Here is a 14,200-nt window from a genome sequence, read left to right on the forward strand (position 1 = left end):
ACCTTGTACCTTGGCCCCCCTCAAGTTTTCTTACGCCACTGACTCACAGCACAGCTATCAAATATGGCCTTGTCGGAAGGGTGACCGTCAGGTGGTCCTTTTTATCCACACCATGCATGATGAGACTAGCAGACCTGTTGGGATCATGGACACTGAAATTACTACAGCCGGCATGCTTGGTACTTTAACTGAAAAAGCAGGACCCTTGAATGTTACCCTCATCTCGTGGAGTGTTGTTGCAGCATGTCATAGTGGGTACAGGGGCATGGCTACCAATGGTGCAGGAGTTGCAGTGGCACCAGGGCCCAAAGTCCTAAAGAGCCCATTAAACTCTGATAATTGCTGTATTTACTACCCCAACAACAGCAAAGGGTCCTTTTTTCTTGCCAGCACCTGGGCCTACCGCATCCTTAGCTATTGAGTGGGTGACGGCTGCGTAAACAAAGTTTTGACTTGCACTGCGTAAGAGCAGGCATCAACGTAGATGTCGGCTGCAGCTTGTCCCCCTGGAGCCGAGCATGCTCAGACTCAAAATGTTTCACATTTTTTTCTACAAGTTTTTGGCAGGAGTAAAGTCTGCCAGGACGCTGTGCTTACAGAGAGCTGTTGCAGACTTAGTTTATTTCTGGACAGGAAGCGAGCGCAAAGAGGAGAAAAGACGTGTTCCAGTATTAGAAGAAATCTGCCCTGCTTTCAGAAACAATGGCGCGCTCAAGGCGAAAAGGTATGCCGGTTTTCACTGTTTATCCTGCACCAGAGAGCGTGTGTGCGTGTGCGCGCGTGCTACTCTCCGAAAAGAGGCGACCGAAGGAGGGGGCGGAAGCCATGTTGTGGAACCTGAATCTGAGCGAATGAGCAGGCGTCTGCGGTGAAGTAAACAATTCATAATACGCTCGAAGAAGGAAGGGGGCTGAAATATGAGGCTGAGGGGACGCGGTAGGGAAGGGGAGCAGCGGATAGAACAGCAAAAGAGCGGGAGATGGGTTGAAATAACGCCACTTAATTTGTGGCGTTGGTTTCAGTTGGCGGGTATTTATAATAATTCTTGGGAACAGGGATTTATTTTTCTTCATCAGCGTTTGAGCAAAGCAAGAGAGAGGCAGAAATAGGCGACAGAAGGAAGACTCGTAAATACGAAAACACTGACAATGGGCGAGAGCAGAGCTGAAAAATACCAGCACGAGTGAGACACAGAGACACAGAGTGTCTGGTGATGGGGGAAAGAGGCAGGAGTTGGAATAGAGAGCCTTGGTCCGTGGCAGCCACAGCTTTCAGCATCGCTGACATTGGCCAGCGCTGGCAGTGGGCTTCTTAGAAAAACTTTGGGCCACTGCTCTTATATTTTTTCACAAACTAAACACGTGAGAGGGGGCGAGAGAAAAGGTGGAAGGAGAGATCAGAGAGGAAAGCAGAAGGATTAGACAGAGGCAGCAGAGTGAGTAATGATGGAACAATTTCCGGTCCTACTAACAGATCATTTGAGTAGTTTGGCAAGTGATAGCTTTATCCTTGGCACACGACGGAGCCCTGTCTTGCCAACACTGGATGTAAGACATGGAGAAAGAGAGGGGAGTGACAAATATGAGCAATAAATGAATCTTAGAAGGGAGAAGGGATGAGCATGGAAAAGAAGACACTGAGGGGCACCCTGAGAATGTAATAAAGCATGCAGTGATCAGAGGGCAGTAGTGCTATACAGTAAGGAGAGACAACAGCTAAAATTAGATCTTTAGGACCTGTGAAAAAAATGGACTGAAACGGTTCTTGAACCCTTTTTTGCACTACCATGCATTTCGAGATTAGTGCAATCTCACTCATAGCGCTGTTACTGGTGTTATGCAAAATAACGGATACAATAACATCGTGGGCCAAATTATGTGTTGAGATTATCAGGGACAAAAGTTTTGTGAAGCAAAGCTTCTATAGGGGAGCAAAGTTTTACTACATATAACTCCACATATGTGTATATCGTCAAGTTACGTAGATGTGAGGGGTTGAGAATAGCAAATCTATACTTACCTATTTGCACTTACGTACTCACTCAATATTATGGTCCTCGATTTTTTTGGCAAGATATTTTGTCTACACAATATTTTTGTTTCCGATAGTCAGTCATTGATCCCTGTTACCGCTAGCTCTTCTTTTGAGGTCAAGTAAGGAACAAAAATGTTCGAATGGTAGCAATAACACAAATAAAAATATTAGGGGTTCCCTATGTTTTCCCTGATTGGTAAAGCAGTCACAATAGTACAGGGCTCCAGCACATACGGAAGCCTCGCAGACATATTTGCTCTGTTGTGCGAGGAAGAAAACAAAAGGGCCGATTACGATAGCAGTAAATAGCATGCGCTGTTTGGTGCCATGATTGTGTGGGCAGAAACCCTTATTTATTCATAATATGTGCATCGCCAAGGGTTTAATGTGTGGGGGCTTTAGCACCAGATTCTGCTAATTAGTACTAATTAGGTCTAAATAATGTATTTTATGAGAGACAATTTTTCTAAGCCAATTACACTATTTAAATACATCTAAATGGACCATTCATTAATAGTTCGAAAAAATTATGAATTCTCTATATTTTTATTTTTTACAGTTTGGTTGCATCTATAGCCATAAATAATTATGCAAAGTTTTAAATTCACGTTCACTTTTGTAATAATCACAACTTTGTACTTTATATATGTCTAGTAGTTATAGTTCCTAGTGTGCAGGCAGGAATCCTAGTAAGTGAAGGAACACCAGTCCTCGACATTTAAAGGGGTGCATTGGAGAGTAGCCGATCAGATCCTGAGCACTGGCTTTCCAATAAGAGTCACACATTTCTGTGTTATTTCTCAGGTAAACGAGACAGTGCTACAACTCAATGCAAAGTACTCACATCTTTATAAAAGCCCTTTCAAGGCCAGTATGTTCTCTACCATTTGGATCTGCTGTGATAAATTATCTCACAGTGTTAGCGATGAGTAGTACAATGACTTTCTTTGTCACCACAAGACTTATCGCAGTACCTCGGCAGGTCCCTAGATTACTAAAGCGGAGCTCTTATTGAGGGTGATCTTTCTAATCCTGTAGTTTAAATAACATTGAGGGATTCATGGACTGTTGTATGTGTCACAACAAGATATTCTAATTTCACAACCAATCAGTGAAGTTGTTTCAGACTTGCAGCATGTGTTCCTCACTTCTTGTTCTGGTGGCAATTGTGACTGCCATGCATGTGCCATGTAGAGGTGGGTCCTGTATGTGAGACAAAGATAGGAAACCTCATGTCCATGATGGTGGTGAAGTTTCCCTAACTTCACCCAATCGGAAAGCCAAACTCCCTAGAGCTTCTGAGGGTTGTGATTCCCTAACAGAGGATTTCCTGTAGCCAGTACATTCTGCAGCAGGAAGTCCTCAATATGCAAGAATCCAGTGTGGAGAGGTAGGGAGGGGTAGACAGCATGGAGGATGTACAGGATAGAGCAAGTACCTTAAGAGGGCACATTTTAGATGACTGGGCAAGGGGGCTACAGTTGTTAGGGGACAGGTAGTGTAGAGTGGGATACTGGACTAGGTGCGGTTGTGGGATACTGGACCACCATCAATCAACCACAGTCTGCGTGCTGCCTTGTGGGGCACTTCGTTGCCGCAGGAGTTGTTCTGCTGCAATGAAGGGACTCTAAAGCTCCTCCCGTAAAAAGGAAATTAAGATTGCAGGCTGATGTCACAAAGCTTGCATATTTTCAAAACATGTGCGAAAAATACAATTTCCTAAATTTGCAGGTTTTCACACCAGTAGGTATGTTGGTAATCCTTCCAAGTACTAATTATAAGTGAAAAGGAACAAACAATGCAAAGGTATACCCAGCATGCCTTCCAATGAAATCTCATCTTCCCAGACCCAAATCACTGACACCATGATCTCTTGATGTACATTAGATGAAGACACCCACTGTGACATGACAAATCTATGAAAGTTGAGTGTAATTCGTCAAATTCGTGCAGCTGAACGTACTAAACAATTCCTAAGCATTACATCCCATACATTCCGGATCCAATAGAAAGATTTTGGGTGGAATCCTACTGGGTGCATGTTTACCCCACTCTCGGCTCATTTGCACAACCCCTGTCTGCTAATTATGAGCGTACATCTAGTTGCAGCATGGTGGCCTTCTGTGTGTTGTGAAATGTAGATACCGGTTTATTGTATAAATGGGTATAACATTCCAAGCTTCCTTTTGTGTAGAATTGATGGCATTTCCAACAAAACTCTTAATTTTCTACCTTCAAAATTTATCAACAGTCCGAGTATCTATCATTCATTTGCCAGTGCCCCGGAGGGCCAATGGCCTCCCCATGGAGACGGAGATATCTTTCAGAGCATTCAGCATGTGCTCTCTCCTTGAGTGAATGAGCCATTGGCGTTAAGATGGGAGTCCAGTCTCCCGGCCAAGGCCATCCTCGAGTTTTGAAGGGAAGGGCATCTAAAGATGAGGGAGTTGTTAGGCATCAGCCTCATGCAATCCTTGGCAGGGTTATCTTTGTCTGAGAGGCGAATCCAGTGTAAATGAACACCGATTAGTGTAATTTAGGAAACAGACTTTCTTATTAAACACTCAGAGGCTTTGGAATGGTGTCCCCACTATATGTTATATGCCCCCTGCCACCCCCTCCCCCGACACCAATCCACGCTGAATTTTAAAATGTACCTCATCATTGTGTTACTGATATTAACTAAATAATTCCTGCCGAACCTACATGGATCTACCACCAGTTAGCCCCAGTCGCCCCAATTCTTCTTACACCATCCCTAGAATGTAAAGAATTGCTAGTATGAGCTACAAAAATATCCTCATGTGTTCTGTGACCTTGGATGATTTTCACAGGTCTCGATGTGCATAGTGGCCCACTGCCTACAATGGACAATTACGAGCTAAAAATTCCCAAATAAAATAGTAATAGGGCTTATCTCTTTTGGGATCAAGTATTTTGTAAAGACAATGAATCCATTTCCATGTAATGCCAATCCTTCAATCTCCAAGGCAGGAATGCCTGGAGGCGTGCACGCGATGTAATTCACATATTTAGTCCTGCTGACTCGGTTCAGGTTCAATATATTTTTTCGTTTGGTTACATTTCCAAAGAAACAAGACTGGTCCACTTCATCTATCCGGTGTCCATGTGATGGTATTTCCGAACAGTCCACTATCCATGTAATATTGTTCTGCAAATTTTATGAATCACCCCGCAAGCGTTGGATTACTCCAATATTGTTATCCTTGGGTTTGAGAAGATGCCGTCCTGCCCTTATGGCGTTACAACAATTAGAATCAGTATTTATTGCTAAATGCATCACTATGTTTCTTAAAATCTGTCTAAAAATTCGTTGTAAATATGATTAAATGTAGTTCCAGTGTTTTATAATTCTTACAGTTATTTATTTTTTATATTCTTGTAATGAACTCTTGTCTCCTTTTTTAACCATGTATGTTGATTCTTATCTGCACTTTTTGTGGTTCCTTCAACATTTGTATACCGAATAAAAGTTATTTACCTACCACATATTTAGTCAGTAATCATGGCCACTCTGCATCAGAATAACCTCCAGATGCTCACATGGAAGTGCATCTTCCATGCCCATTCAGTTATTGGCTTCTCCCCAAACTGATAGGCACTTGCTTGGCCATAGTCAATAGCCTTAGCAGAAATGTGAAATCCAGCACTCAACAAAAATATTAAAAATAAATAAAAGCATGTGTTTCACTATTCACCTTCATTGATTCATTCACTCTCATGCTGGTCTGTGGAGCTTTGCTTGAGAAGGGGGGTGGGGGTCCGTAAGGTAAAGGGGAGAGCTCAAAGCCGATGAAAGCTTTGGGCCACTCTCCGTAAATAAGTGGCCACAAGTTGGAAGAGTATTGAAACGCCCAGATCCATCGGTGTCTGGGTAAAGAGCGAGTGCTGAGGGAAGGCCAGTCCCTGGGGACCGGGCCAGTCCGAGGCCCCGTGAACACGGAGTACAACGCCTGAACGTGACCTGGGAAGAAGGACCGGGAATGTGTGCAGACAGCTGCTTCACATCACAAGATTTCACAATACCTCCCCTCTCATCCAAAGTAAACACGACATGTTTTAGGCCCCGGAGATGATGGAAACCGGCTGTGAATGAAAGCTAAAGTTAGCTTAAGACACCACCCACCCCAGAGATCGCCAGCACTGCCCGCCCCCGCCGGTGCCCCAGGACACGAGCGTGGAGATGCTTTGATTAGGATTTAATCTCCCTCAGTGACCGCAGAGAAATACTTCCTGTTCTGAGATAAATGTGTCTGTTGTCGTGGAAATCTTGTGTATCTGCACTTACGTAAATGTTCTTTTTCGGTTTAAAAAGACGGAAGCCGCCAGAGCGGAGGTTTCCCTGTCGTTTTCAGATGAATGAAGGCCCCTGGACACTGCATTCATAGGGCCTGCATGCGACCCCAATTATCACCCCGAGAAAGAGAACAGAATCCGAATTAAATTGGATGGGTGGCTCATGTATAGTGCTAGAGGTGGAGAATTGCCGGGTCCAGGCGCTGTTCAAGTAGCCTCCTCCGTAGACCATATGAACTGTTTCTATATATTGTGACAATTGAGACAAAGCCAGTAATGCTGCTCAGAAGAAGAGAGGGGGAGAGCTAAAGTGATTGATACTTGTATAGCGCACTACTCACCCGCAAGGGTCTCAAGGTGCTTGTACGAATACCGCTGTGGAACCCATCCTGGCTTTCCCTGTAAGGCGTCCACTCCTGGGCACCCCCAAGGTGGAGGCCAGGCATCCTTAGCGTTGTGGGGGCCGTTGTGAAGACTAAGAAAGCTATTGCCCAGAGTTGCAGAGTGGGACTCCATGACTGGAATTGGCAGCGAGGCGAGAATTATCAGGTCCGTGGAATTTTGAGCCCAAGACCCGCCGAGGCGGGGCATTGAACCCTGGTCCCGGGCCAGACCTCTGCATCAGGGTCTGTCGCTCTAACCATTGAGCCACACATCTCCAAAGTGATGGCAATAAAGGAGTCATGTGGGCAATAGGGTGTCACGGCTGGGGTTCTGGTCCCCATAAATTCAGTGAAAGCGGAAGGCCCGGGGCGTTAAGTGGGTCGAGTCTGGCACTTCTAAAAACCAGGTGCTGAGACGGGTCCCTAGCGGGCTCTCCATTTTTTTCAAAAAAATCTTAACTCTCAGATAGTTCTAACCATCACTGGCCTTCTAAGAGATTCCTTTGTTTGATAGAAATCTTAAATCTACAGGGAGCACAATGGTTAATTTGTGAAAAAATAAGTGCCACTGCTCTCGTCAGGAGAATACTTGTACTAGCCCATTGCTCCTATTAGCACTGCCTATAACAGAACTACTAACATAAAACCCTACAAGTGGGCAGATGATGGGGCATACCTGACAGAGCTGCTGGCTTTAGAGCTGAGGAATCAGGTTTGAGTCTCGTCGTAGGCTCAACATCCTCTTACTCTGTGTAAATCACTTAATCTCACTGTGCCTGTAAAACATGAATGTACCCTTCACTGGTGCTCATAAAACGCGTTCCACCAATTTGGGTCGAGTTTGTGCTATAAGTACTAGTGTTGACAATTAAGTGCTGGTGGCGAGCACTGGAAACCACTGGCTCAAATTAAGCACTGACTCAGTGCTTAATTTGTAAAGTTATAACTACCGGTCCCGTCTTCAGGAGGCCACTTCTACTTGCAACACCCATTGCTGCTGTCAGCACTGCCAATTACAGTAACAACATAACTACTAACCATCCTACTACTACATGTGTGGCAGTTCAGACTATTCCAGGGACCCAAAGATATAGGAATGGACTATTAGTCATTTTTAATGTACACTGAATTGATAAATAGCTGTTGTTGCTCTTCTTTCTACATTAGACAATCAGCGCCGCCATATGGCAGACAGCTATGAATGGCAGTATTGACAATTAAGTGTCGGTGCTGAGCACCAGAAGCCACCAGCTCAAATTAAGCACTGCACATGAGGACATACTTGCCTTGCAGCTGCTAACACTATATAAAGAAGCGTTAGAGTCATGAATGGATCATTCAACGGCTAAAATAGCAGTAATCACAGGCGTTTGAAACGGGGTAAGGGGCGCATAAGCATTGGATCCTTCAGACCTCCGTCTTCGTAAATGCGAATAGTAAAATATTGGCCTGAAAAATAGTACATTGACTCAATCCCTGGACACCTGAGAAAGTGTCACCAGATCATGTAGGTTCTTTCCCTAGCAGGACTACCACTATGATCTGCAAACCCGATTTGCTTGAATGGATGAAATAAGTTCTTAGGTTTCTACTGTTCGGTATTTTTAGACGCAGAAAGAATATTTGATTCTCTAGAATGGCTGCTCCCGATAATGGTCCTGCAGAGAATCAGTAGAGGTCCCCATCCACTGAATTTGATGTGTTGGATATTTGTGGATCCTGCAGCCAGCATCCGAATCAATGGTCTTTAAGATTACAGAAGTGCGCGGCGCGGCTGCCTATTTCTCACATTCTATTTTTCATAGCCTTAGAACTTCTTTCATGCCTATTACACAAGTAACATGCTCCAAAGGATGATATTGCTAAAATTGCTGTGGGACAGGCAAGAGTTTGCTGGGAAATATGGACACTGCCATTTAAGAGAGGAAAGTTATCTGTTGCAGATCCATACATGCACTATTATGAGACCGAGGCAACTTTGCTATCTACTCCTTTCACCCCTCCTTCCACAACCCTATTTAGGGTGAAAATGGATCAGGTTGGTGTAGTGTCTTGTATATAAAGAAATGCTGGAACTATTTTGAATCCCACTGTACACCGTAGGCCTGTGACTTAAGCTTTGGAGGGATGAGTTGAAGGCAGGCTTAGAATTTTGAGTTCTAACTGACACTCAGCAGAATAACGTGTGTACAACTACTCTCTGTGCGTGGCTTGGTTATGGTGAGACCCTGGGGCTGTCAGGATGCTACAGCTGGTGGTGAGATAGGAGATACGAAGCCCGTACACTGAAAATGCTCTTCCAGAGAGTTTGCAGTGGTTCTGCAAAATGCTTGTGCGTGCCATGTGCGCCGCAGTCGAAGTGCAGAATCGACACTGGGATTGGTGGAGTCTCAGTATGTTGCCAGCCTGTGTAAATGCTTGAAGATAGAGACAGTGCCATTGAAAGTCTAAATGTTGGTAGCCAGGAACTGAATGAAACTACCACAAATAACAGGCACTGGGCCATTACGCAAATTAATGGTATATGCTAAACGGAGTAAGAATACTAAGGGGAACGCTACCAGGTTCCAAACGAAAGCAGTGCGGAACAATAGTTCAGTACTGATTACACTGAAATCCATGTGCTACGAACCAGAGATTAAACAGTTGTTTGTGAAGAAACATTCAAGCACAAATCCAACAAAATGTCGGAACGTTATCCGCTTTCATATATAATTAGGTTAATCTACTTTCTGAAACCATTAATGAATCATCGTTCCACGATGTTCTGTGAAGTGGCCCCAGAAGGAGGGTCACAGGGATTGTGTTAGACAGCTGTGCGGCTCACCACCAAAGCTGCTGTGTCATATGCCGACGACACGCAGTTGGTCATCTCCCTGTCACGTGCGCCCGGCCTCTCGGCGGACATCTTCAGAGCGTGCATGCAAGACCTAGCGGCCTGGATGTCCGCCAACTTCCTCAAGCTCATCGGAGGCAAGACCGAGTTGCTGGTGGTGGGGGGAGACCGATCGGCGTGGACGTCGGCGTGGTGGCCGCCGTGTTTAGGTCCAGCACCCACCCCTTGCCAGAAAGCAAAGAACTTGGGTATCTGGTTTGACTCTGACCTTACCTTTGGCCCCCAGATCAATCAGGTGGTTGGATCATGCTTCGGGACCCTCAAAAGTCTCAGGAAGGTATTAAAATTCTTACCTATCAGAGCCCGCCAAACCCTGGTACATGCACTAGTCACGTCAAAGATGGATTACGGCAATCTTCTCTACTTAGGAACTCTGGAGAAGAATCTGAGCCGTCTACAGGTTCTCCAGAATGCCGCTGCCAGACTAGTGCTTAGACTACCCAGAAGAGCAGGATCCACAGCGGCCCTCCGGTCTTTGCACTGGCTCCCGATCCGAAGCAGGGTGGTATTCAAAGCCCTATGCATGTGCCACCGGATCATCAACGGGAGATCTCCGCTCCCTTTGAAAGGATTGCTGACACCCTATGAGCCATCTCGATCCTTGAGATCTTCCGGCTCAGGACTCCTGGCAATTCCTAAGGTGTCCAGAGCCTGGATGGGTGGAAGATCTTTTAGGTTCCTCGCAGCATCAAGATGGAACAAACTACCTATGGCCCTGCGATTAGAACCTTCAGAACCAATCTTTAGAGCCAAGCTGAAGACTGCTTTATTTACACAGTAGTTCTTTCCGCACTTGTTAGTTCCAGCAGATATTAGCTCCTTAGCGCGGGGACACGCCGCTGTGCGTCACCAAGCGCTCTATAAAACCCCCTAAATAGAAAATAGAAATATAGGGGACCAGAAAAACACCTAAGGCGGCTCTCACGTCAGGACCTTCGATGGAGAGCCAAGGTGAGTTCCAAGCTTCAAAAGTCATTAAAGCTGACCCCGAAGCTAGCACGTCACAAAGCACTAGAGAAGCTCTGCCTGACCAAGTTGCACATGAAGCGCCTGAGAGACAACTACTGTCCACTAATATATATAAAGCTGCTGCTTTCTTAAAACCACCATCTGCTTTTGAAACTGCCAAGAAACAAAATATTGGCAATACATGGACTGCATTGATAGAGATTTTTGAAGATTTCATAGATGGAAAAGATGAAAAAGATTATAAAAACTCCTAAAGTATCTGAAGAACATGGCTGGTGAAGGAGTGAAAGAAGCCATGAAAAATATACCATGAGTAGGTGAAGTGACATATGATTAAGGCGCCCAGTTTTCCATTTCTATTTTTCTCAGATAAATATGGACACAAAACAATGTGTTATCTGTCTGTATTTATTTTTTAAAAGTGGAAAAATACAGAAAGTTGTGTTTCTTGTGAATGACTCTCCATCCTGCCATTCATAAATTCCAGGCCAAAAGCTGAGCTTATAGACAGCATGAGGAGATACAAACAGGATGATATTTCCTTAAATACAGGCAAATATTATCATGTTTTTGTATATAATGCTAATATTTACATGTTTGGCCTAGTGTTTTGTTATACTTGTCTGCTTAATATGCTCAAATTTAGTAGGCATCAAAGTATGAGTGTATGATTATTGGTTAAATAAATGTGGAAATGTACCATTTTATGACCCCATTTATTGTCTAAAAACAAAATCAAGATGGATAAATACCTACAAGATGGCCCAAAATTAAATATGGATAAATAAATATGGAAGAAAAAATACTATAAAACCGGGAGCCCTTCATATGATCAAATTAAAACAGCCTTGAGTATCCAATTCATCGCGGTGCCAAATGTGGATATGGAAAATACATATTAAGTCAAGTACAGCAAAGACCAGGTGAAACCATCAATGAGTTTGTTGAGATAATGGATGTTCTGGTGAAGCACTGTAGATTCAATGAGTTTAGCAATGAGGAATCTACCCGCCTCATAGTTATGGATGGATGTCTGTCAGATTCCTGTTGACAACGAATGCTCAAGGAAACTCTGAGCTTAGAGCAAGTCTTCAAGGCTGCTTGGTCTGAAAAGCAGGCTGACTGTCAAGTGACTGACATGGAGGCCGGAAGTGCCCAAAGTGCATCAGTTATGAACATGAAGAGTAAGCCAAAGTATAAGAATGAGAGACACAAGGTGATGTCTCCACAGAAGAAGGAAACATGTTACAGATGTTGACTGTCATTTCCACATGAAGGCAAATGTCCTGCAATAGGACAAATATGCATCGGCTGTGGTTAAGCCAATCATTTTGTGACGACTTGTAAGGTGAAGAGAAAAGTAAGTGCATCACAGCGTGAAGACAAAATGGCTGACCGAACGCGACTTCAGTGACGTTTGACGCGCTCCCACAAGGCTAAGTGGTCACACCAACTGAGGCAAATCAACACTCAACAACAAACAGTGTCGATCATTGTCTAAATCATCAACAAAGATTTCCTCAGTGTCAGTTCTCAATGAAAGTGACAATGACAATTGTGCAATGTCGATGTTTACTTCAGAAAGGCATGCACATACATATAGGGCTAGTAAAATGTAAGGGAAAATTAAAAGTGAAGAAAAATCAATACGAAAAGGCACCACAAACATTCAAACATTATCCAAAGATCACTCTAAAGATAAATGGGTGTTCAATACCATTCATAACAGACAGTGGTGCGTCGATAAATATCATGGCTGAGGAGAAGTATCAAGAGTTATCTCAGTTACATCAACTTACGAAGTCAAAGACTATAGTGTACACATGGGCTGCCTCAAGGCCCTTAAAGAGTCAAAGTTTGTTTGTTGCTAAGATGAAACATAAGAAAACTGTGGCAAAAGTACTTATTTATATACTTCAAGGAACAACCTCAAGTACTGTTTACTGAATTTCAACACTGCTGCTAAAATGGGACTGATATCAGTGAACTACAATATGAACGCTCATCATGAATTTGCAAGTACGTTTTCTTCATTATTTATCTAACAGACCTCGTTGAAATGGCCTTCGATGTATCGTCATACATTACATTTAACAGGTTAGGAAAACTCAAGACAATGAATGTAAAGTTACATATAAATGAGGATGTTCGGCCTGTTGCACAAAGACACAGATGAATTGCGCACCCCTTGCAAGAGGCAGGTGACTGTGTGCAATCCTCACCATTAAGATTCACTTCTTTTCCATCCTTCAGACATCTGTATGTGTATGGTAATGACCATGCCTCGTGTAAGAAAGCATTGCCTAGTGGTTCATATCGTCCTATAGCAATATACCGCATACAGTTAGTAAATTTATATAAAGGAAATGGTAATGTAATTAAACTATGAATCAGCCACGTGGCAGTAGTGGTTTCAGCAACAGAGAAAGGCAAGGATTCTAGCTTCTCAATATGTAACATAGAAAATGATGCATCACGCATTGAAAGCATGCGCTGTTTTTCAGTAAGATTAAAAGGGGCGAAAAGGGATGAAACGTTCAATGAGTTCCAGGGAACTCGACCTGCCTTAATTGTCTGTAGAGTCCAAGCAAACTGCATTACAGAACGCAATTGATTTTGACCATGGTATAACGTGGACACCTCATCATGTACAATATCAACAACAGAAGAAACAATATTATCCAATGTGTAAATTCTGGAAGAAAGCATGTTAATACTGTTATCTACTACAGCCAGCACTTTTTCCAAATTTGCTTGATCAATCGCTCTCAGGCGTTTAGCTGCCTCAACCTGTGAAAATTTCCAAATTTCATTGTATACAGCATAAATAAAGCGTTTAGATCTACCCCTAGTCGGGCCTTTTATAAAATCATTTAGCTCTATATTCTCATTCAACTGGGACAGATGCAGTTTAACTGCAGCCAAAGTGGAATGTTGTAACCAGTTCTGACACAATTTACCTACTGAATAAGTGGTAACAGTGTGATCTGTTTCAAACCTGGGATCTGGCCTGATGTGCGTAAAACCTTCAGATAAACCCAAAAACCTACGTTGGCAAGCATCAGTGCTTCTTTGCCACAAAAGCCACCCCTCCGGATCAAAACGGGAAATATTAAAGGAGGAATTCTGCAAAAGTGCTTGTATCCCACTGATGGATATTGTAGTGAAATTACTCCAACCTGAATATTCTTCCAAGTCAGGGATAGTAGGGGTATTTAATTTTTTAGATGTAGCCAATCCAAAACATGTTGTTTGAGAAACAGTAGAATTTAAAAACAACATGTGATTCGGGATGAGACATGCACGATGCAAAGCCTCAGTGCCTTGTACCTGCCAATCTTTGGTACCCCAAACCGATTTAAGGTCTATAGCATCCTTCCATAACTCATAGCCATCCACAGATAACCTTTCTAAAAAGGACTTTGAATACAGCAATTTTGTATCAGTAAGTCTAACTTTGGGCATGAATTTCTGGTTCACTTTAAAATAAAACGACTCAGGATTTGATTGATTAAAATCTGTAAAATAATAGTATTTTCCCAGAAATGTACTTGAGCTCCCCTGTAAGGGAGTAGGGCAATGTTCCCACTGAGTGTAATTC

The 14,200-nt window shown here is 43.4% G+C and overlaps 1 protein-coding gene across 1 annotated transcript in view; it reads left to right on the forward strand.

The window, feature by feature from the left end:
• Positions 1-580: 580 nt before the first annotated feature.
• ISLR (immunoglobulin superfamily containing leucine rich repeat) overlaps positions 581-14,200 on the forward strand; it is a 43,359-nt gene continuing 29,739 nt past the window's right edge. Inside the window, exon 1 of the mRNA XM_086959273.1 lies at positions 581-724. Coding sequence (XP_086815399.1) covers positions 703-724 — 22 coding nt within the window. The 5' untranslated portion in view covers positions 581-702. The remainder of the gene's footprint in view (positions 725-14,200) is intronic.

This window comes from Lissotriton vulgaris, chromosome 2_2 (assembly GCF_964263255.1).
Source record: "Lissotriton vulgaris chromosome 2_2, aLisVul1.2, whole genome shotgun sequence".
Classification (NCBI taxonomy): domain Eukaryota; kingdom Metazoa; phylum Chordata; class Amphibia; order Caudata; family Salamandridae; genus Lissotriton; species Lissotriton vulgaris.